This window comes from Balaenoptera acutorostrata, chromosome 5 (genome assembly GCF_949987535.1).
Source record: "Balaenoptera acutorostrata chromosome 5, mBalAcu1.1, whole genome shotgun sequence".
In the NCBI taxonomy this organism is placed as follows: Eukaryota; Metazoa; Chordata; class Mammalia; order Artiodactyla; family Balaenopteridae; genus Balaenoptera; species Balaenoptera acutorostrata.
This window is the reverse complement of record NC_080068.1, coordinates 45,181,463-45,205,116: the sequence shown is the minus strand read 5'-3', so window position 1 is coordinate 45,205,116 and position 23,654 is coordinate 45,181,463. Positions and strand designations below refer to the sequence as shown.

Below are 23,654 nucleotides of genomic sequence, written 5' to 3'. Positions count from 1 at the left end.
GTCATGGTATCAAATCCTTAGAAATGCCAAGTAACTAATACACCAGGCACAGGTCAACTCCTAATGCACCTGGTTTTCCATATCAATAGATAGCGTCAAAGAATTTATTTGAGCTTTCAGACTGTGAAATCGCTTCTTTCCCCTCCAGAAGGAGAAGATCTAGTTAAACCTGAGATTAAAGAGGCAGATAAAAGTGCCCCCTGGACTGCGAAGGCCAGGAATTAGACACGCTGCTGCTGCTCTAGCAGGCAGCCCTCAGACATGATCCATTACAGGACGGCTTCCATCAGATGCCAGCGAGGCTAATCCTTTTGCAAAGCATGACAGCTTCTCAAACTTGACTCTGGTGAATCCAAACCAGATTTTTATGCTATATGATCAGCTTTCCAAATATGAAATCATTTTTATATTGTATTGGGTTTAGGTTTATTAGATTTACATTTGCAAACAAAGATAGAGACGCCTGCAATGCAGCTTGCCCTGAACTCCCTTGATGCTCACCTTGCAGAATAAAATATCACATAATAGCGAGATAGAAATATATGGAAACAGAGCTTCTTTAGAAGAAGAGGCTGTCAAACAATAACAGAGTTTTCCACAGCCTTAAAGAGAACCATTCAAATTTCCATCTCTGAGGAAAGAGGACTACAATATGTCAGCAGAACATTCTCATTGATACCACAGCCTTTTCAACCGAATGTCATCAATTCTGAAGCTTTTTATTACTCTGACAGCAGGCTGCAATTCCTGGAGGCTGACTTACCTTTTTGCAGTCAGATAAGGACTTCTCACTAGCCAATGTGCTGAGAATGGTGGTCTGCAAAACAAGAAGGTAGGAGACACATTAGAACTGGCAAAGTGTAATGATATTGACCCTGCCCCATGCATCTCCAGTCCAAGGTGGGTACCACCTCCTTTGACCCCACTGATTTCTCTGGATTTTAAAGTATCTGCCCTTCACTGCTCCCACTGCCACCCCCTCCAAGTCAGAACATTCACTATGGGCCAATGATGATCCAGTGAAGTAAAGACTCTTATTTATCTTTATTTCACAAATAAAGGACCACAGCACAATTAGGTTAATTGTCATACCTAGGAAATAGTTAGATCGGGAATGAAAGTGAAGCAGTCTGACTCAAAAACCCACCTTATCAACCACACACGGCACTCTCTTTATCTTGAAGAGATATGTGCAAATTGTCAAATGCCAAAATCTTTCAAATGACACCTGTGAATAGCCTGAGTGATGGAGCGGAGCTTCTCCCCATCCATGAGATGTGTGAGTCTGAACAGCAGTATCAGGGCTCTTGCCGTCTCATCCCCACTCTCCTTAGCTCACTCGTTCTCCCTGTGATTGACTTTTTACAGTTGTGTCAATATTTTCTTAGCCTCATGAGCCACTAAAAAGGCACTCTGGCATTCAAGGCCCGTTGGAATTTACACGTAAGTTTGTTCCTTTTGGACTATCCTATGAAGAGTTCAATGGACATAATGGTATTAAATTTTTTTCCAGTAAAATTTTCTACTTTTTCTTTAATTACAAAACTAATATATATTCTTAATGAGCCAATCCCCTTTCTAACCTATTCTTCTGAGGTAACCGGTAGTAAAAATTTGTATTCATCCTTCCACACTTTCTCTATTTTTATGCAAATGCATGTATTACATGTTAATTGTGTGTTTTATATTACACATGTACATAGAGAAGTTTCTTCTTTCTTGAGACCATACCATCCTACTAAGGCTATATTATCAACATCTTTCCAGTCAGTTCACATAGATTGACTCATTCTTCTTAATAGCTCTATAACATTCCATAATATGGATATACCATACTTTATGTATGCTTTCCTTTATTGGTGGATATTTGATGGTTTCCAGGATTTTATTCTTTTGTTTTTGCTTTGCAATAAATATTCTTTTATATATATGCCATATATGTATACATATGTATTATGTATATGTGTGTATGTATGCATGTACATATGTGTGGTATGTACATATATGTGTGTATATATATATACATACAGTGTGTATGTATATATATGTGTATATATATATATATACATACCACTGATAATTTTATTTTGGTTGAATAGAGTCAAAAGAACTAAAAGAAATGTATAACAGAGACTTTGGTATGGCTCAAAGATCTAATGTATATAATCTTCCTCCCATTGTCTCCTCATATAACATAAAAATATTTGTCAACCCATCTAGGGTTTTGATTTGTTTTCGGACAAGCAGTAAAAAAAGTTAAGAATCTGGGCCAGCACATATTCTGGCCCAAAATAATACACAGTATTAAAGGACAGAAAACACAGACATGGATAAACATACAAAAAAAGTATCTTTAATGAAGAAAAATTAAGTTTAAGGTTTACGTTGGGTGTGGTCTTTAAATTTGGATCGCTGGCGTTTTTATTTGTGTTTTTATTTTGTTTGTGAAGGAAGGGGTACATATTCAGAAAGTTTGAATTAAAAGGGGAAAATAGAAAGGAGGAGAGAATTTTGGTGATGAGAAAAAAAGAGGAAAAGCCAAAGTCAAGATTGAGCCAGTAAGGAGACAGAGAACAGCCAAAGAAGCAAACAGCTCACACAAGTTACACTGAAATACCCCACCTACAATCTTCCCCGCCAAACGTCCTCCTCGTGACCTTTTGTCATCGTTATGCGTTTGTAACCTTTTGTCATTTTTTTTTTATTGCTATTTTTTTTTTTTAATTTTATTTATTTATTTATTTATTTATTTATTTTTGGCTGTGCTGGGTCTTCGGTTCGTGCGAGGGCTTTCTCTAGTTGCGGCAAGCGGGGGCCACTCTTCATCGCGGTGCGGGGACCGCTCTTCATCGCGGTGCGCGGGCCTCTCACTATCGCGGCCCCTCCCGCTGCGGGGGACAGGCTCCAGACGCGCAGGCTCAGCAGCTGTGGCTCACGGGCCCAGCTGCTCCGTGGCATGTGGGATCCTCCCAGACCAGGGCTCGAACCCGTGTCTCCTGCATTAGCAGGCAGACTCTCAACCACTGCGCCACCAGGGAAGCCCACCTTTTGTCATTTTTATGTGTTTGTACGCTGAGCCCTGTATCATGAGATTGACCTCAATGTTCACTCTCAGATTTCTGCTCCAGGGAGGGAAAGACCCAACAAGACTTGGACATTGCTGTAGCCCCATTACCTAGCCCAGTGCCTGGCACAAAAAAAAAGGGTATCCACTAAATATGCCCTCGATGGGAAAATGCAACAACAACAGAAAAAAATGACTGCAGCCCTTATCCCAAAACACTGTTTTGGAAGCAGAGTGCTGGAAAAGCAGACTCACGTGTCATAGCATTACAAAGCGAAGCCAAGGGAGAGACACAAAAGGCTCCTGAATAGTAGTAAAATACATTTTCTCTCTCTTTAGCATATATCTATTGTCTAGTATCCACTTGGTTTGGCTAAATCAATTTTTCAGCGTTGGGCCTATGAACACTTTGGACTGGATAATTCTTGTTGTGGTACTGAGCACCCTAGAATGTTTTGCAGCATTCCTGGCCTCTACCCACCAGAGGCCAGTAGCACACCTCCCTCCCCACGTCAGTCACAACAACCAAAAATGTCTCCAGACATTGCCAAATGTCCCCTGGGAGGTGGGGGGCTGGCAGAATCACCCCCAGTTGAGAACAACAGGTCTAAACTCTAAAGGAGCTAGTTATGGAAATGATTCTGATTCCCTGACTAGTGCAACTAAATTTTTTCCAGGAAACAGAAGTCTAACGGTGGGAATTTCTCTTCCTGCTCCTGATTTCAAGTCTCACTCTCTGTCCTAAATGGCAGTATAATAAAACACTAGGGGAGAAACAAATCCCAGCTACTGAAGACTGCGTGTGGTCGCCCACGTGGGCGCAACTTGAGCGATTCTAATTGCATTTTTAACTAAGCTTAAGATACATCACTGGGGAGAGTAAATTAATGAACACGTCTAAGAATTCAGACATTAGCCCCAGGGGAAATGATCTTCGAAATTAAACAATACCATTCAACCTTCAAAAACAGTCTCAGGTAACCTGAGAAACAGGTTTGGAGGAGAAATGAGAGTCAGAGATGGGTGAAATTGGCTTCACTAAAAAAAATTAATACAGGTAGCTCTAAATGTTACATTTGTAGCAAGGAACCACTTGAGCCAAAGGACAAACATACAGTGAAATCTCAGGACATGGAATGAGTGTGAAAGAGGTATGGCAAAGGTCAAAGAGAGTCCATATCCTTAATTTGGCCATTTTCTAAGGGGACAATACTTATACGCTTGGTCAGTCTCATTTCGTTCCGTCGAAAGTCTTTCGCTGGCATTCCACTTTCCTAATTGCAGCTACTGTGAATGACTTTGGGCTTTCTAAACCTTCCGATAATGTGTTCACTTTAATTACGGAAAATGAAAGACTCAAAACATGGTGACTTACCCATGCTGTGACCTTCTTGATTGTTGCATCAATAGTTTTCTACTAAAGAGGTAACTCCTAATGGGTCCCCTCCACCAAAGGTTGCCTGATGCTGCGTTTGTCACAATGAAGCACAATGACTTTTTTAGAGCACTGACTGCTAAGGCTGTTAGCAGGGCGACCAGCATGGGGTGTACGGTATTACATATGGACAGTTATAGCAATTTCCCAAAATGAATCTAGAAAGGTGAGGCCCCACTGTTATCCATTTTTATACTGATGCCTGAAATTTCACTTATTAGAGCTCTGTTTTTAGCATAAGGCTTTGAATCATAATAGACAAACCCTCGAGGGATACTAGGGTGTAAGAGTCACCGCAAACGGGAAAGTTGGAAATTTCAAGTATTATAGTCATTGGTCTGTTACACCTTAGAGAGAATGAATTTATCCATTCCCTTTCCTACAAGCAGAATCTTCTTGTCTTTTATTAATTTCAAAAGCAGATTTTGATAGGAGAAAAATGAAGACTTAGATCATGAAGACACTCAATGCGATGGAAAAGATCACATAGGTCGCAGGGTGGTCTCCCTAAAAAGCAGTCTGTGAGATGGAGATTAGCAGGCAGGATGTTTATTAGGCCATGCTCTGGGATCTCCACTTGGAGAGGGGAAGGGAAGGGTGCAGGACTGAGCAGAGGGAGAGTTGGGCTGTGGTGCAAGTTCAACAAAGGTCTCAGCAAACCCACTGGGGAACTCTGAAGCTGGGTAGACCCTAGGCATGATGCCTTTGTTCAGCCAAGGGCAATTTCCCGAAAGGGCTGACAGCTGAGGGCAGCGTGCTAGAAGGTCTGTGTGAAGCACTGCTCTGTCCACTACAATACACTTTAATTTGACACAGTTTTGCCAAGGGCAGATACTGGCTATGGCTGATGTGCTCTAGTTGAATGTGACCCCTTATTAGAGCTTATATGTTTGCTGGTCTTTTATGACAGACTCGTTGGACAGTTAGACAAATGGACTACTTGCTCAGGAATCTAGGCATTTAACGCTTGTCTCTTCTTAATAAGAGACAAGCTTATTAACTTTGTGAGCTTAAGACAGATTGCTGGCCTGGCGGTCTTGAATTCTTCATTATGAAATGAGGAAACCCCTATTCATTTCCTTTTAGGTCATGAGAACCCTGGCTAATTTGAAGAAAATGGGCTGGATCTTATCAGGCACATTGTTTGGAAATCAGTGAGTATAGTGCCTACTTCTTTCCTCCATCCTCTGAGGATAGAACATCTGGCTGAATAACATGGTCAGCTCTTGATTATCTACAGAGGCAGAGAGAGTTCTTCAGGGAATTCACAAAAGCATAACTTATAAAATGTCTTTATATTCAACTTTGAGACAGATATAAATTAAATATTGACAGATATATATCAAATATTTATATTTATATATTATATATTGAATATATTTATATATTATATATTTTTTAAGATATATATCTTATATATATCTACGTATATATAAAATAATGATTCATTTAGAAGACTGAGGTGCTTAAACATGTCTTCCTTAAATTAACATTAAGAATCGTTTGCAGAAATATTCCAAGTGGGCAAAAAGGCCAAAGCAACCCAGAAGGAAGAGTGACTTGGGACAAACAACTGAGACTGATAAGGCCTTGGTAAGACAACCTAGACACAAGACCAGTGGTCAATGGTTCATCCAGTCTAGCCTACAAAAAGAGACTTCTGGAAGGGCAGCTGCTTACTTGATTCTCACTGGTGGGTGTGTTTTGCAAAGTGATTGAGCACTGAAAAGAGACTTCATATGTTCTATACTCCTTTTTAAGGGAGAGTTTACCTCTGAGAGTTATTACAATGTTGTTTCATTCCCACTAAATTAGGTTTAGAAAAAGAACAGAAATAGATATACTCTGCCTCTACTGAGCCAACTTCTGCCATGCAATGTCTATAACTAAGATTTATGTTTTTAAAACAGCAAACATATGACACTTACTCGATTAAATTGGAACAAAGTTGGGGGCAAGCAAAGAGTATTGCTTAAGTATTGGATTATAAAAATTAAGGAATTCAGAAACTGAATTTCTGAGATAGTTGGTAATTTTGTGAAATTTTATTTCAAGTATCAGTTGTGTGTGTGTGTGTGTGTGTGTGTGTGTGTGTGTGTGTGTGTGTGTGTGACTCTCAACCAAATATCACCAGAGGCCAGCTAGGTTTGATAAATGGTCAAATGCAGTTGAAAGCTAAGAACCATTTAAAGGAATAATGCCTGCATAAAGCATCTCCATTTGATACCTGAAATTTGCACCCCACAGAAAACTGGATGATTTCTTATTCATTGGTAGATGTCAAGACCAGACCCACACATATTACTAACAATTTGGAAGTCTCTTACACTTGAATCAATGGGTCCCCAAAGTGCATAATACTTGGATGCTTTCTTATTCATTGGTAGATGTCAAGACCAGACCCACACATATTACTAACAATTTGGAAGTCTCTTACACTTGAATCAATGGGTCCCCAAAGTGCATACTACTTGGATGCTTTCTTAGACATTTTAGTTGGTCAATTTTAGGATTTCTGGACAAAGTATGACTTTCCATTTGGTCTTCATGCTTTAGTAGACTAGCATTGACACATGTGCACTGAAAATAGTGATATCCCCTCCAGGAAAAGTGTGGCATTCATATTTATTTTTTTTTAACTGCATAATTATAAAATACAACCTGCTAAAGGAAAAAAATTATACCCCTGAATAAATGATAAAATTACAGTGTTTTCTTGTAGTCCATGAATACTGAAAATTTCAATTAACCAAGTGAAAAGCCATTGAATGTGCCAGCAGGATTTACATCCCAGACTAATGACCATCATCTGCATCCTATTTAGCTAATGAAGGTTTGGAACACTTGTGGATAATTAAGGGAAAGCTGATGGGAGGAAATTCGAACCACAGAAAGACCAAATCTATTTATGTCTGCATTTAAAACTAAACATATCTAATAGTTCACTCAATCAAGGCATAATGTCTGTTCATTTGGAATAAGATAGATGCTCGTAAGTTAAGTAGGCAGGATAGCTCCCAAAACACAAAATTCCATCCTCATTCATTCATTCCGTAAGTAGCTATTGTACACCTACCATGCACCTCTGCCCTTGTGGATCAACCCGACAGCACCATGGTTTCCCTAATGTTTTCCTACCACTTTCCTTCTTCCATCTTAATTACCTTTAGAGCTCTGGTTTTCACTTTAAAATAACTACCGTCCATCTGTCTGTCAGGACAGCCATGGCATAGCTGCAATCCAGGGGTATGACGGGAAAGCACAGGGTGTGCAGTGGGGCACCTGGCTATTTCTAAGACCTGTCAGAGCACTTAGGAGTGGGCCCCAGACTCATTAATAGGTGGAGGGTTCGTTTGAGGAAGACCAAAGACTATTAGAGGGAAGGAGACACCTGATGTTCACGGGTAGCCAGAATAGGAATTAAGCTCAGTGCAGCTCTACTGAATTTCACCAAATAGTTCATCAGTCATCTCATTCAACTGTTATTATCCCACTTAAGTAGGAGAAGGCTCTCTGGACCCTCAGCATATCTCCAGCAAGTGTGTGTTTAACCAAGGGGGTGCTTTAAGGACCTGCGCTCCTAGGATCTATGTCAATGCTAAAAACGGCACACCTAGCTGGCAGGCATGTTCTGGGAAGTCAACTGTTGGTTCCAACTCAGTCTTAGGTACACACATTTTGTCTTTCAGAATCTCTTCCATGTCTGAAAGAAAAGCCAGGTTAAAAGAACATCAGCAAAGTCAGAGCCTACACACACACAGTTGGGTATAACTCTAAACCAGTGGGTCTCAAACGTTAGTGTCAGGAGAATCTCCTTGGAGGTCCTGTTAAAACACAGGTTGGGTTGGCTGGGCCCCAACCCCAGGGGTTCTGATTCAGGAGGTCTGAGGTGGGGCCCAAGAATTTGCATTTCTAACACAAGGTGGATGTTCCTGGTCTGGGAACCATACCTTGAGAACCAGTGGTCTAAGAAATACTCAAAGCAAATTAATGGCAATGATAACTATGTCTTTTATGATCTCACAAAAGAAGAAAAAGTATATCTGACTGGAATTGCCATAGCCTAATTGTAATTAGGACAATAGGGATAATACCTTGTGACATTTATATAAAACGTCCAATTTCTAAAGCCCCTTGACACACATTGTTTCACTTGAACTTCCAAACAACCCTATAGAGTATCTGTTTCACCCATTGTAGGACAATAAGAAAACAGAGAGGTTAAGTAATTTGTCCAAGTTTTCTTAACTAGTAAGTGGTTAAACCAAGATTCAGGTCACTGGCCTTCAGAAGTATTTCTGGGGTAGACTGTGCCACGAGAATCGTACTCTGGGAGCATTAGGGTAAAATGTGAAATTCACTTAAAATTAACAAAGCAAGGTCACTCTAGTCTCATATCAATGTCAAAGGTTCTTTACCAATAGGTAAATATTAATTTCTTTTTACTCAGCACGATTTATAAAAGCTGAAGAGTCTTTGCATACAAAGTGAATTTTATAAAAAAGCTCCCTTAAAAGGGCTAAGTATGGGGGACCTTCAAGATGGTGGAGGAGTAAGACGTGGAAATCACCTTCCTCCCCACAAATACATCAAAAATACATCTCCATGTGGAACAACTCCTACAGAACACCTACTGAACGCTGGCAGAAGACCTCAGACTTCCCAAAACGCAAGAAACTCCCCATGTACTTGGGTAGCGCAAAAGAAAAAAGAAAAAACAGAGACAAAAGAACAGGGTGGGACCTGCACCTAAGGAGGAGAAGTTTCCACACACTAGGAAGCCCCTTCACTGGCGGAGATGGGGTGGGGGGGGCGGTGGCAGGGGGAAGCTTCGGAGCCACGGAGGACAGCACAGCAACAGGGGTGCAGAGGGCAAAGTGGAGAGATTCCCGCACAGAGGATCGGTGCCAACCAGCACTCACCAGCCTGAGAGGCTTGTCTGCTCACCCACTGGGACGGGTGGGGGCTGGGAGCTGAGGCTCGGGCTTCGGAAGTCAGATCCCAGGGAGAGGACTGGGGTTGGCTGTGTGAAGACAGCCTGAAGGGGGCTAGTGTGCCACAGCTAGCCAGGAGGGAGTCTGGGAAAAAGTCTGGAACTGCCTAAGAGGCAAGAGACCATTGTTTAGGGGTGCGCGAGGAGAGGGGATTCCTTCCCTGTCTGCCCATGGAGGGCAGAGCACTGCCTAAACAAGCTCCAGAGATGGGCGCGAGTTGTGGATATCAGCTCAGACACCAGAAACGGGCATGAAATGCTAACACTGCTGCTGCAGCTACCAAGAATCCTGTGTGCAAGAACAGGTCACTATCCACACCCCCCGGGAGCCTGTGCAGCCCGCCACTGCCAGGGTCTTATGATCCAGAGACAAGTTCCCCAGGAGAACACACGGCGTGTCTCAGGCTGTTGTAACGTCACGCTAGCCTCTGCCACTGCAGGTTCACCCTGCATTCCAATTATAACTACTGTACCCCTCCCTTCCCCCCAGCCTGAATAAGCCAGAGCCCCCTAATCAGCCGCTGCTTTAACCCCATCCTGTCTGGGCAGTAACAGATGCCTCAGGGCGACCTACATGCAGAGGCGGGTCCAAATCCAAAGCTGAACCCCAGGAGCTGTGCGAACAAAGAAGAGAAAGGGAAATCTCTCCCAGCAGCCTCAGGAGCAGTGGATTAAATCTCCACAGTCAACTTGATGTACCCTGCATCTGTGGAATACCTGAATAGACAACAAATCAACCCAAACCTGAGGGGATGGACTTTGGGAGCAACTGTAGACTTGGGGTTTGCTGTCTGCAGCTAACTTGTTTCTGATTTTCATGTTCATTTTAGTATAGTTTTTAGCGCTTGTTATCATTGGTAGATTTGTTATTTGGTTTGGTTACTCTCTTCTTTTTTTTATTATTACTTTTTAATTTTTTTACTTTAATAATTTTTTAATTTTTAATTTTAATAATTTTATTATTTTTTATTTATTATCTTTTTTTCTTTTTTCTCCCTTTTCTTCTGAGTCATGTGGCTGACAGGGTCATGGTGCTCTGGCCTGGTGTCAGGCCTGAGCCTCTGAGGTGGGAGAGCCAAGTTGAAGACACTGGACCACCAGAGACCTCCCGGTTCCACATAATATCAATTGGCGAGAGCTCTCCCAGAGATCTCCATCTCAATGCTAAGGCCCAGCTCCCCACAACGGCCAGCAAGTTCCAGTGCTGGATGCCCCATGCCAAACAATTAGCAAGACAGGAACACACCCCACCCATTAGTAGAGAGGTTGCCTAAAATCATACTAAGTGCACAAACACCCCAAAACACACCACTGGACACAGCCCTGCACACCAGAAAGACAAGATCTAGCCCCAACCGCCAGAACACAGGCACCAGTCCCCTCCACCAGGAAGCCTACACAACCCACTGAACCAGCCTTACTCACTGGGGGCAGACACCAAAAACAATGGGAAGTACGAACCTGCAGCCTGCAAAAAGGAGATCCCAAACACAGTAAGTTAAGCAAACTGAGAAGACAGAGAAATACACAGCAGATGAAGGAGCAAGGTAAAATAAAAACCCACCAGATGAAACAAATGAAGAGAAATAGGCAGTCTACCTCAAAAAGAATTCAGAGTAATGATAGTAAAGATGACCAAAAATCTTGGAAATAGAATGGAGAAAATACAAGAAATGATTAACAAGGACATAGAAGAACTAAAGAGCAAACAAACAATGATGAACAACACAATAAATGAAATTAAAAATTCTCTAGAAGGAATCTATAGCAGAATAACTGAGGCAGAAGAATGGATAAGTGACCTGGAAGATGAAAGAGTGGAAATAACTACCGCAGAGCAGAATAAAGAAAAAAGAATGAAAAGAATTAAGGACAGTCTCAGAGACCTTGGAGATAACATTAAACACAACAACATTCAAATTATAGGGGCCCCAGAAGAAGAAGAGAAAAAGAAAGGGTCTGAGAAAGTATTTGAAGAGAATATAGTTGAAAACTTCCCTAACATGGGAAAGGAAACAGTCAATCAAATCCAGGAAGCACAGATAGTTCCATACAGGATAAATCCAAGGAGAAACACACCAAGACACATTTTAATCAAACTATCAAAAATTAAATTCAAAGAAAAAATATTAAAAGCAGAAAGGGAAAAGCAACAAATAACACACAAGGGAATCCCCATAAGGTTAAAGCCGATCTTTCAGCAGAAACTCTGCAAGCCAGAAGGGAGTGGCAGGACATATTTAGAGTGATGAAAGGGAAAAACCTACAACCAATATTACTCTACCCAGCAAGGATCTCATTCAGATTTGACAGAGAAATTAAAACCTTTACAGACAAGCAAAAGCTAAGAGAATTCAGCACCACCAAACCAGCTTTACAACAAATTCTAAAGGAACTTCTCTAGGCAGGAAACACAAGAGAAGGAAAAGACCTACAATAACAAACCCAGAACAATTAAGAAAATGGTAATAGAAAAATACATATCGATAATTACCTTAAATGTAAATGGATTAAATGCTCCAATCAAAAGACACAGACTGGCTGAATGGATACAAAAACAAGACCCATATATATGCTGTCTACAAGAGACCCACTTCAGATCTAGGGACACATACCGACTGAAAGTGAGGGCATGGAAAAAGATATTCCATGCAAATGGAAATCAAAAGAAAGCTGGAGGAGCAATTCTCACATCAGACAAAATAGACTTTAAATAAAGACTATTACAGGAGACAAACAAGGACACACATGATGATCAAGGGATCAATCCAAGAAGAAGATGTAACAATTGTAAATATTTAGGCACCCAAGATACGAGCACCTCAATAAATAAGGCAGATGCTAACAGCCATTAAAGGGGATATCAACAGTAACACAATCATAGTAGGGGACTTTAACACCCCACTTTCACCAATGGACAGACCATCGACAATGAAAATAAATAAGGAAACACAAGCTATAAATGACACGTTAAACAAGACGGACTTCATTGATATTTATAGGACATTCCATCCAAAAACAACAGAATACACTTTCTTCTCAAGTGCTCATGGAACACTCTCCGGGATAGATCATAACTTGGGTCACAAATCAAGCCTTGGGACATTGGAGAAAATTGAAATCATATCAAGTATCTTTTCCAAACACAATGCTATGAGACTACATATCAAGTATAGAAAAAAAACTTTAAAAAATGCAAATACATGGAGGCTAAACAATACACTATTAAATAACCAAGAGATCACTGCAGAAATCAAAGAGGATATCAAAAAATACCTAGAAACAAATGACAATGGAAACACGATGACCCAAAACCTATGGGATGCAGCAAGAGTAGTTCTAAGAGGGAAGTTTATAGCAATACAATCCTACCTCAAGAAACAAGAAACAGCTCAAATAAACAACTTAACCTTACACCTAAAGCAATTACAGAAAGAAGAGCAACAACAACAAAACCCGCAAAGTTAGCAGAAAGAAAGAAATCATAAAGATCAGATCAGAAATAAATAAAAAAGAAATGAAGGAAACAATAGCAAAGATTAATAAAACTAAATGCTGGTTCTTTCAGAAGATAAACAAAATTGATAAGCCACTAGCCAGATTCATCAAGAAAAAAGGGAGAAGACTCAAATCAACAGAATTAGAAATGAAAAAGAAGTAACAACTGACACTGTAGAAATACAAAGGATCATGAGAGATTACTACAAGCAACTATATGCCAATAAAATGGACAAGCAGGAAGAAATGGACAAATTCTTAGAAAAGCACAACCTTCTGAGACTGAACCAGGAAGAAGTAGAAAATATAAACAGACCAATCACAGACCAAATTGAAACTGTGATTAAAAATCTTCCAACAAACAAAAGCCCATGACCAGATGGCTTCACAGGTAAACTCTATCAAACATTTAGAGAAGAGCTAATACCTATCCTTCTCAAACTCTTCCAAAATATAGCAGAGAGAGGAACACTCCCAAACTCATTCTAAGAGGCCACCATCACCTTGATACCAAAACCAGATAAAGATGTCACAAAGAAAACTACAGGCCAATATCACTGATGAACATACATGCAAAAATCCTCAACAACATATTAGCAAACAGAATCCAACAGCACATTAAAAGGATCATACACCATGATCAAGTGGGGTTTATCCCAGAAATGCAAGCATTCTTCAATGTATGAAAATCAATCAATGTGACACACCATATTAAAAAACTGAAGGATGAAAACCATGTGATAATCTCAATAGATGCAGAAAAAGCGTTTGGCTAAATTCAACACCCATTTATGAAAAAAACTCTCCAGAAACTAGGCATACTAGGAATTTACCTCAACATAATAAAGGCCATATATGACAAACCTACAGCCAACATCATTCTCAATGGTGAAAAACTGAAACCATTTCCTCTAAAATCAGGAACAAGACAAGGATGCCCACTCTCACCACTCTTATTCAACATAGTTTTGGAAGTTTTAGCCACAGCAATCAGAGAAGAAAAAGAAATAAAAGGAATCCAAATCGGAAAAGAAGAAGTAAAACTGTCACTGTTCACAGATGATATGATACTATACATAGAGAATCCAAAGATGCTACCAGAAAACTACTAGAGCTAATCAATGAATCTGGTAAATTAGCAGGATACAAAATTAATACACAGAAATCTCTTGCATTCTTATACACTAACAACAAAAAATCTGAAAGAGAAATTAAGGAAAATTACCATTTACCATTGCAACAAAAAGAATAAAATACCTAAGAATAAACCTACCTAAGGAGACAAAAGACCTGTATGCAGAAAACTATAAGACACTAACAAAAGAAATTAAAGATGATAGAAACAGATGGAGAGATATACCATGTTCTTGGATTGGAAGAATCAATACTGTGAAAATAACTATACTATCCAAAGCAATCTACAGATTCAGTGCAATCTTTATCAAACTACCAATGGCATTTTTCACAGAACTGGAACAAAAAATTTCACAATTTATATGGAAACACAAAAGACACTGAATAGCCAAAGCAATCTTGAGAAAGAAAAATGGAGCTGGAGGAATCAGGCTCCTGGACTTCAGACTATACTACAAAGCTACAGTAATCAAGACAGTATGGTACTGGCACAAAAACAGAAATATAGATCAATGGAACAGGACAGAAAGCCCAGAGATAAACCCACACACATATGGTTACCTTATCTTTGATAAAGGAGGCAAGCATATACAGTGGAGAAAAGAAAGCCTCTTCAATAAGTGGTGCTGGGAAAACTGGACAGCTACATGTAAAAGAATGACATTAGAACACTCCCTAACACCATACACAAAAATAAACTCAAAATGGATTAAAGACCTAACTGGAAGGCCAGACACTATAAAACTCTAAGAGGAAAATATAGGCAGAACACTCTGACGTAAATCACAGCAAGATCCTTTCTGACCCACCTCCTAGAGAAATGGAAATAAAAACAAAAATAAATAAATGGGACCTAATGAAACTTAAAAGCTTTTGCACAGCAATGGAAACCATAAACAAGATGAAAAGACAACCCTGAGGATGGGAGAAAATATTTGCAAATGAAGCAACTGACAAAGGATTAATCTCCAAAATATACAAGCAGCTCATGAAGCTCAATATCAGAAAAACAAACAACCCAATCCAAAAATGGGCAGAAGACCTAAATAGACATTTCTCCAAAGAAGATATACAGATTGCCAACAAACACATGAAAGGATGCTCAACATCACTAATTATTAGAGAAATGCAAATCAAAACTACAATGAGGTATCACCTCACACCAGTCAGAATGGCAATCATCAAAAAATCTACAAACAATAAATGCTGGAGAGGGTGTGGAGAAAAGGGAACCCTCTTGCACTGTTAGTGGGAATGTAAATGATACAGCCACTATGGAGAACAGTATGGAGGTTCCTTAAAAATCTAAAAATTGAAGTACCATATGACCCAGCAATCCCACTACTGGGCATATACTGTGAGAAAACCATAATTCAAAAAGAGTCATGTACCACAATGTTCATTGCAGCTGTATTTACAATAACCAGGACATGGAAGCAACCTAAGATTCCATCGACAGATGAGTGGATAAAGAAGATGTGGCACATATATACAATGGAATATTACTCAGCCATAAAAAGAAACGAAATTGAGTTATTTGAAGTGAGGTGGATGGACCTAGAGTCTGTCAAACAAAGTGAAGTAAGTCAGAAAGAGAAAGACAAATACCATATGCTAACACATATATATGGAATCTAAAAAAAAAGGTTTTGATGAATGTAGGGGCAGGACAGGAATAAAGACACAGGTGTAGAGAATGGACTTGAGGACATGGGGAGGGGGAAGGGTAAGCTGGGATGAAGTGAGAGAGTGGCATGGACATATATACACTACCAAATGTAAAATAGATAGCTAGTGGGAAGCAGCTGCATCACACGGGGAGATCAGCTCAGTGCTTTGTGACCACCTAGAGGGGTGGGATAGGGCGGCTGGGAGGGAGATGCAAGAGGGAAGAGATATGGGGATATATGTATATGTATAACTGATTCACTTTGTTATACAGCAGAAACTAACACACCATTTTAAAGCAATTATACTCCAATAAAGATGTTAAAAAAGAAGGGGCTAAGTAGAACAGAGACTGAGAAATATATATATAAAGTCCAGGTACAAAGTTAAGGTCAGCAGCAACTATGAACCCTAGGAAGAGAACGCCATTGGGAGAAGAGGTGTTACTTTTTAGCACCAGTTCCCCTGTTCCCGCACGGAGTGGATCTTTGATGTTTTCACCAGGTCAGCATCTTTGGGGTTGATAACCAGTAGGAAGCTCTGAATCTGCAGGGAGCAGAAGTAACTCCATGGTTTACAAACTGCACAGAGATAAATCGATAGGACCCAAGGATGCGGTCCACAAAGAGTCCCCTCCAGAACACCCGCAGAGAGGATGAACCTCCTCCCTTGCTGCGCCCTCACACCCCTGACCCAGGAGGATCCTGCGAGACCAGCGAGACACTGAGCTCTGGGGCAAGGGGAGGAGAAACTGTCAGAACACATTTCATGCACTTCACAACTATATTTGAATGTAACCAATTAGTGCCAGGAGGAGACAGCAGAGTAACAAAGAGCCTCAAAGAAGACACAACAAAATGCAACTTATAGGGACAAAACGCACTGAGTTCTGTCGAGCTTCACCCCACAAAGCTGCAGACAAAGTCTCCCTAAAAGCCATCAACTTAATCTAACGAGGTTAGAGCCCCCTCCTCAGGGTCATCCCACTGTTTTTTCCAAGAGCAGAGAATCCTAACCTGACATGGTAAGTGCTAAAGGGAAGAGAGATTGAGGGAATTAAGGCAAATAAGAGGGCCAGAATATTTCTGTACATTATGACTTTAATAGAATAGTGAGGAACCTCTACCCTACAATTCCATGTATATTAGCATCTGTAATTTTTGAGTCAATAGCTGTGGTACCTTAAATAAGACCACATCGATTATTTTAAAAGATTATGACTCAATATTTGGGAATTTAGATCCCTAAGATCCCTCTAAATCTCTACTGTACCTTACACAAACCCCTCTGATCACTGATGGTTGCTTTTCCACATTGCACAGTTGAGGCCAGAAACCAAGTCTTAATCACTTTTGTGCAGGTTACTTTAGCGCAGTGATGAGCATAGGGACAAGGGCACAGTAGGACCTTCATAAATGTTTGTTGAATGTATAGTGAATGAGGTGAGGGAGGCAAGAGAGTGCAGAAAGGAAGAAGCAGGGAAGGAGGTACAAAGGGAGGGGGCAAGGAAAGAAAGAAGAATGATGATGATGTCAGGATAACATCTTCTACGGGGAAAAGTGTTACGAGTTATATTGTGTCCCCCCGAAAAGAGATGTTGATGTCCTAACCCCTGGTACATGTAAATGTCACCTTGTTTGGAAATAGGGTTTTTTGCAGATGATCCAGTTAAGATGAAGTCATTAGGGGGAGTCCTAATCCAATATATCTGGTATCCTTATAAAAATGCAGAAATCTGGACACAGACACACACAGAGGGATGAGGAGGTGAGGACAGCCAAGTGACGATGGAGGCAGAGACTGGACAGAGGCAGATGCAAACAAAGGAACACCAAGGATTGTGGGCCACCACCAGAAGCTAGGAAGAGGCAAGGAAGGATTCTACTCAGACTCTTAGAGAGAGCAGGGCTCTGCAGACACCTTGATTTTGGACTTCTAGCCTCCAGCACTGTGAGATGGTAAATTTCTGTTTTTTGAATCCACCCAGTTTGTGGTACTTTTTATGTAGCCTTAGCAAACTAGTACAGAGAGACTGTACCATGGGTCTCTATTTATTGATCATTATTACAGCGGTTGACAAACTTTTCCAGATAAAAAACATTTTAGGCTCTGTGGGCCATAAGGTCTCTGTCACAACAACTCAACTGTCACTGTAGCATAAAAGGAGTCATAGACAATGCATAAGTGAATAAGTGTGTCTGTGTTCCAATACAAGTTTATTTTATAGACACCGAAATTTGAATTACATATAGTGTTTTCGTATCATGAAATATTGTTCTTCTTTTGGTTTTTTCCAACTATTTAAAAATGTGAAAACTACTCTTAGCTTGCAGGCTGTACAGAAACAGACAGTGGCCAGATTTGGCCTATAAGCTATAGGTTGTCTACCCCAGGGTACGGATCTAGGAATCAGAAACACCTGGCTCTAGTCCTGATTCCACTGATTATTATTCTTGTAACTTTGATTAAATCACTGACTTTCATCTTCAAAAGAGCAAAATAAACCTTTCCTTACCCACCTGGAAGGTTATGAGGATGAGATAAAAATCATATACTTTAAAATACTTTTTATATGGTTAACACTACTGATACTTTGATATATTTAGCTCTGACTTATTCTTCAGAAATAAATATTAACAGTAAGGTCAGGGTGATGATCAAGTGACTCTGAGTCATGCAACCAGGGCAGAGTGGAAACAAAGACATAAGCCTCTTCAATCACCCACATCTTCAGATGGATCAGGCAAGAGGGCAGGAAGATGTGGGCAGATGAAGGACTTTCTGGGATAAACAGCAACTCCAAGGCAAATGTTCATTGTCTTTGGTCACATTTGACCCGGGGCTACGGCTGAACCAAGAATTTCTTTTGGGGACTGTTCTGCTGAGAGGCTGTACTGTAACTCAGTTCCCTAGGTCATCATTCTAAACAAACATTCATCATCCACTAAAGCTCCTTTGGCCATCTTGAGCTCCTTTCTATGGTGCCAACAGCTGACGAAGCCATAAATATTACCCTGCACGCAGCACTGTCTTGACACTTGCCACCGTATGGAATTGGAACCCTGCCACTGGGCTCTGCAGGGGCTGGACTAAAGCTGACAGTTCCAGATTTTCAGGTCTGGCACAAGGTAAAGCCAAAGAAAGCATTGAGGAATAAAGAAAATAGTACACAGGAGGAAATATCATTTTGCTCACACTGCATAGGACTGTGGATCTCCCTGGAACTAAGTTATGCCCTTGAGGAGATGAGAGAAGACCCTTCCAAATTAGTAGCACAACCGGTCATGGTCATAAGTCCTTAGAAAATAGGGATTTTACTCCAAATTAATTATTCCGATTCTCCTTCATCCCTAAGACTGTGCATTTCCTTGATGTAGAAACAAGTGTTGTCACTAAACGTATCCTCGGTTCCTGACTCCCCGTACTCATGTTTGAATAGGAGAGAATCCACATCTTTTGCTGATTCCTGGCTGCCACCAATGTCTGGAGTCTCATCCTCTTTGTTGCCTTCTTCTCCAATCCCACCTCCACCCTGACACATCACCCCCCTTCAAAAGAACAGAGAAGAAAGCCATGGTGACTGAGTATCTCTTAGCAACGTGATGCCCTTCTTCTCAAAGATGCCCACAGAAAAGTATGGCGGGGCCAAAGGTATCCCTCTTGGAAGCAGGGTGCTTAATGGAAAGGGCATGGGCTCAAATTCTGGCTCTGCCCATGTTATGTGGCTAGGGCTCATCACTTAAATTCTGAGCCTCAATCCCTTATCTGTAAAATGGGAACCAGACCCTTTACCTTAGAGTAATTTGTAAGAATTTAAGAGGACGTGCGCTCAAAAAATAGTAGCTATTATGATTATTTCAGAGCATTCTGGACTTCTTCTCCAGCTTTGTGTTCAGCCACATGTACTCAGCAGACTTCACAAATGCCTATTTAGTGGCACAGATACACCTGTGCCACTAAAACCCATAATGGTGCATGAGGAAGCAAGGAAGAAGCTACAAGGTTACTTGAAGCCTGGGCTCTACAAGAGCAAGTGGCTGGGGGCAGGGAGGAGGGATTGGCCTTCTCCTCCCTCGAATGATCTCCAGGTTATTATATGCTGGCAAATTTTCATGCTCCTGGTCGAACCGGGTGGATAATGACTTATACTGTGAATACTGTGCAGTACCTGAGAGGAAAGAAAAGTGATATGAATGATCGCTTTCAATACACGCATACGGTTATGCTTGCAGGTCTGAATTATTGAGAAAATATTTCAGGAGCTTCTATAGCTCATCCTCTAGAAAAGCAGGATCTTTCCAGCAGCTAGAGAGAGAATATGATCAGGAAAACAAATTTAACTTGGAAAAGCTACATGTCAGCCAGATAAAACAATGAAAAACATTACACCATATTTAGTTATTTTGGAGGGGGTGGGTAGTTAAAAAGCACTGTTAGTCTCAAGCCTAGTTGTAGGTGCTTGATGATAAGATTCCCTCCTTCAAACGTCTCAGGTAAGATGTTAATGAAACCGATGGCCAGCCTTGGGCAATGAAGTTGAGGCACTCAGCCCCTGGAGGGATTCTTACTGGTAGAGTGGTAGGAATATCTTTTATCATGAGGCTTTCACACAGTGTCTTTCTTTCTCTTTTTCTTTTTCATAGGAACTCTGTGTACTAATATATACCTAACTAGATCTGTCTTTAAAAAAAACAGTATGTTAATTTGTAATCCAACTTGATGAAATACTAACCTGTAAATTCAGTGGGTGGGGAGGAGAGGAGGGAGAAGGTCAAGAAAGAAAGACATTTTCATAATTACTAGCTATTACAAATCACTTAAATGGATGCACAACAAGAATGGAGGTTGCAAGACTCAATGTGATGGTTCCTGTTTAAAAGACCAGCACTGTCATTAATCAATGAATGGTGATGTGGCATTCTCAGGCACTCTCAGTGATGGTTTGACAGGAAATCGACGGCTACACAATTTTGCTGCACACCAGAAATAAAAGGTCTAGCTTGCCATAAGCATATTTCATAATTAGAGTACTGACAGATGCATTCCTTATCCTAGTTCTAAACTGCTGCATCTTCATTTCTTCAGAGAGTTTATTTTGAGCTCCACCTGCATCAGCTCTCCATGTGAAAGGCTAATAAGAGATGATTAAAGTGTTCCCCAGGGCTTGGGAAAATCCCAAGCTTCATTTTTTTTTTTTTTCATGTCTTTCCAACTGCCCTGGGCCCGTTTACTCAACAAACATTACTGAGCACTTATGTTGCAAGCATTAGGTTGGGTTCTGCTGGGAGTATATTGATAAATGAGATATGACATGTACCTTGAAGAAATAACAAGCAAATCTATGAAGCTTCTCATATTCTTTGAAGAAGTTCTACTGAGTTCTGATCCTGGGTTTCCTCTCTTCTGTGTCTTCCATCCTGCCCATGTGATCTCTTTTCCTTTGTGCCACTTCTGTACCTTGTACACATTTCTATAATAACCTTTTTCACAACATATTGTATTTATTTGATTATGCCCCTTGCCCCAGAGAACTCTGCAAGCAGATGGCCATGCCATACTAATATTCCTATTCACAATGTGAATTCACAGTTCACACATTCCCATATTCACAATGGCTAGTATATAGATTTTTTTTTTAATTTTGTGGAATATGAACATAATCCATCCACTTCTATGGCTTCAACTACTAGCTATATGATGTTCATTCTTTCTTTTTAATTTATTTTATTGAAGTATAGTTGATGTACAATGTTAATTTCTGCTGTATAGCAAAGTGATTCAGTTTTATATATATATATTCTTTTTCATATTCTTTTCCATTATGGTTTATCACAGGATATTGAATATAGTTCCCTGTACTATACGGTAGGACCTTGTTGTTTATCCATTCTGTATATAATAGTTTGCATCTGTTAATCACAAACTCCCAATTCATCCCTCTCCCTCCCCTCGTCCCCCTTGGCAACCACAAGTCTGTTCTCTATGTCTGTGAGTCTGCTTCTGTTTCATAGATAAGTTCATTTGTGTCATATTTTAGATTCCACATGTGAGTGATATCACATGGTATTTGTCTTTCTCTTTCTGACTTGCTTCACTTAGTATGATAATCTCTAGGTCCATCCATGTTACTGCAAATGGCATTATTTAATTCTTCTTATGGCTGAGTAGTATTCCATTGTATATATGTACCACATCTTCTTTATATGATGTTCATTCTTAATGTGTATATTCATCCCTGATCCCCTCCCAAGCTTCAAATTCTGTATTTCCAATTGCCTATTAAATACCTCCAGTGGAATGTCCCACAGGCATCTATAACTTGACTTTTCCAAAACTGAACGCACTGTATTCTCCTACTGCAAATCTGTCTCCAGTTGTTCATATCTTGGTTAACAGTGAGACCATCTATTCCCTCTTTCAACCACAAATTTCAGTGTCTTCTTTGATTCTTTTCTTTTCCTTACCTACCACATCTTATTGATTTGACCTTGGAAAACTCTCAAGTCATAAAGCTTTCTTTCCTCATTGCTTTGCCACTGCCTTAGTTCAGATCCTTGTCACCTCTTATTTAATTTCCTACCAGATCTCCATGCCACCACCAGCCTCTACAATGCCACCAGATATTGCAGAATCTGATTCTGCAGGTTGACAGTTGAGAGACCTCTCCTGGCTCCCTAATGCCTAAAAGAAAATGTCTTTGTTTCTGAGCATGGTACCTATTGACAATCTGACTGCAGTTTGTTTCATCGGGCTAGATTCTGATGTTTTCCACTACACATCCTATAATCTAGTCACACTAAATGTTTGATTGTTCTCTGGACAAGCCAAGGAGACCTCCATGTCCTTGCACATACTATTACATTCCCTCTGCCTGAAATTTCTTCTCCTAAATCACCTAGCCAATTCCTCCTTCCCTCTGCAAAGATTTCTGACGCTACCAGGAGCAGTTAGTGGTTTCCCTTCCTGTGTTGCTAAAGTTTTTAATTCTCAAGTGTTTTGTAGTTTCGTAATGTAGTTCTTGCTAGTGAGACTGAAAACTCAGTGAGTGTTAAGAAGTCAACTTCATCTCTGTTACCCTGGGCAAAGTCTGGTATGTGGTAGATAGTCAATGAATGTTTGCTAAAGCAATGAATGAGTCACTAATTTAACAGTCTAAGGTTAGTTAAAGATATAGTTAGGCACCAACTGTGTATAAGGGTAGTTGAAGCCATGGTTATGATTTTAAGTACCTAGAAAATGTATAATTATAAGAAATAAGGCATTGAGACAAAACCCTAGGGAGCATTGATATTTATTAGGATGAAAAGAAAGAAGAACCAGCTAAGGAAATTAAGAAAAGCTGTCAGAGGAGTGGAAGAGCCATAGTATTGTCACAGAATAGCACTTCCTGAAAGAAACCTAGGATAGTACTTCCTCCGAGAAGCTCTCCCTGATTTCTCAAATCAGGATTAGAATCCTCTTTATATGTGCTCTCACCTCACTCCATACTAAACCCTGTCAGAGGGCTTATCACAGTGACTTTGTCTACTTGTCTGCAACCCTCATAGAATATTAGCTCCCCAAAGACAGGGACTATGTCTTACTGACAGCATATGGTACACATCTACTGGTCAATAAATATTTGTTGGAACAGTTGAAGAGATGAATAATTAAATACATGAGTGAAATGCAGTCAAGAAATCACATAAGATGAGAATGAAAGATGCCCCCTGATTCTAGTATTCAGGAAGATACTACGTGACTTCTATTCTTAGGTGTTACCACATATACCCACAAACCCTCCTGAGTTTCACATTGGAAGTTTCAAGAGTTTTAGAGTCATTACCTCCCTTAAGAGATGGAAAGTTAAACACATCATGTCA

At 40.2% G+C, this 23,654-nt stretch overlaps 1 protein-coding gene across 2 annotated transcripts in view; it reads right to left on the bottom strand.

The window, feature by feature from the left end:
* Nucleotides 1-23,654, bottom strand: part of RASGEF1B (RasGEF domain family member 1B) — a 560,362-nt gene that overhangs the window by 352,167 nt on the left and 184,541 nt on the right. For both annotated transcript variants that reach the window (XM_057547295.1, XM_057547296.1), the window contains exon 3: nt 764-817. In XM_057547295.1, the coding sequence (XP_057403278.1) occupies nt 764-817 (54 nt within the window). The remainder of the gene's footprint in view (nt 1-763; nt 818-23,654) is intronic.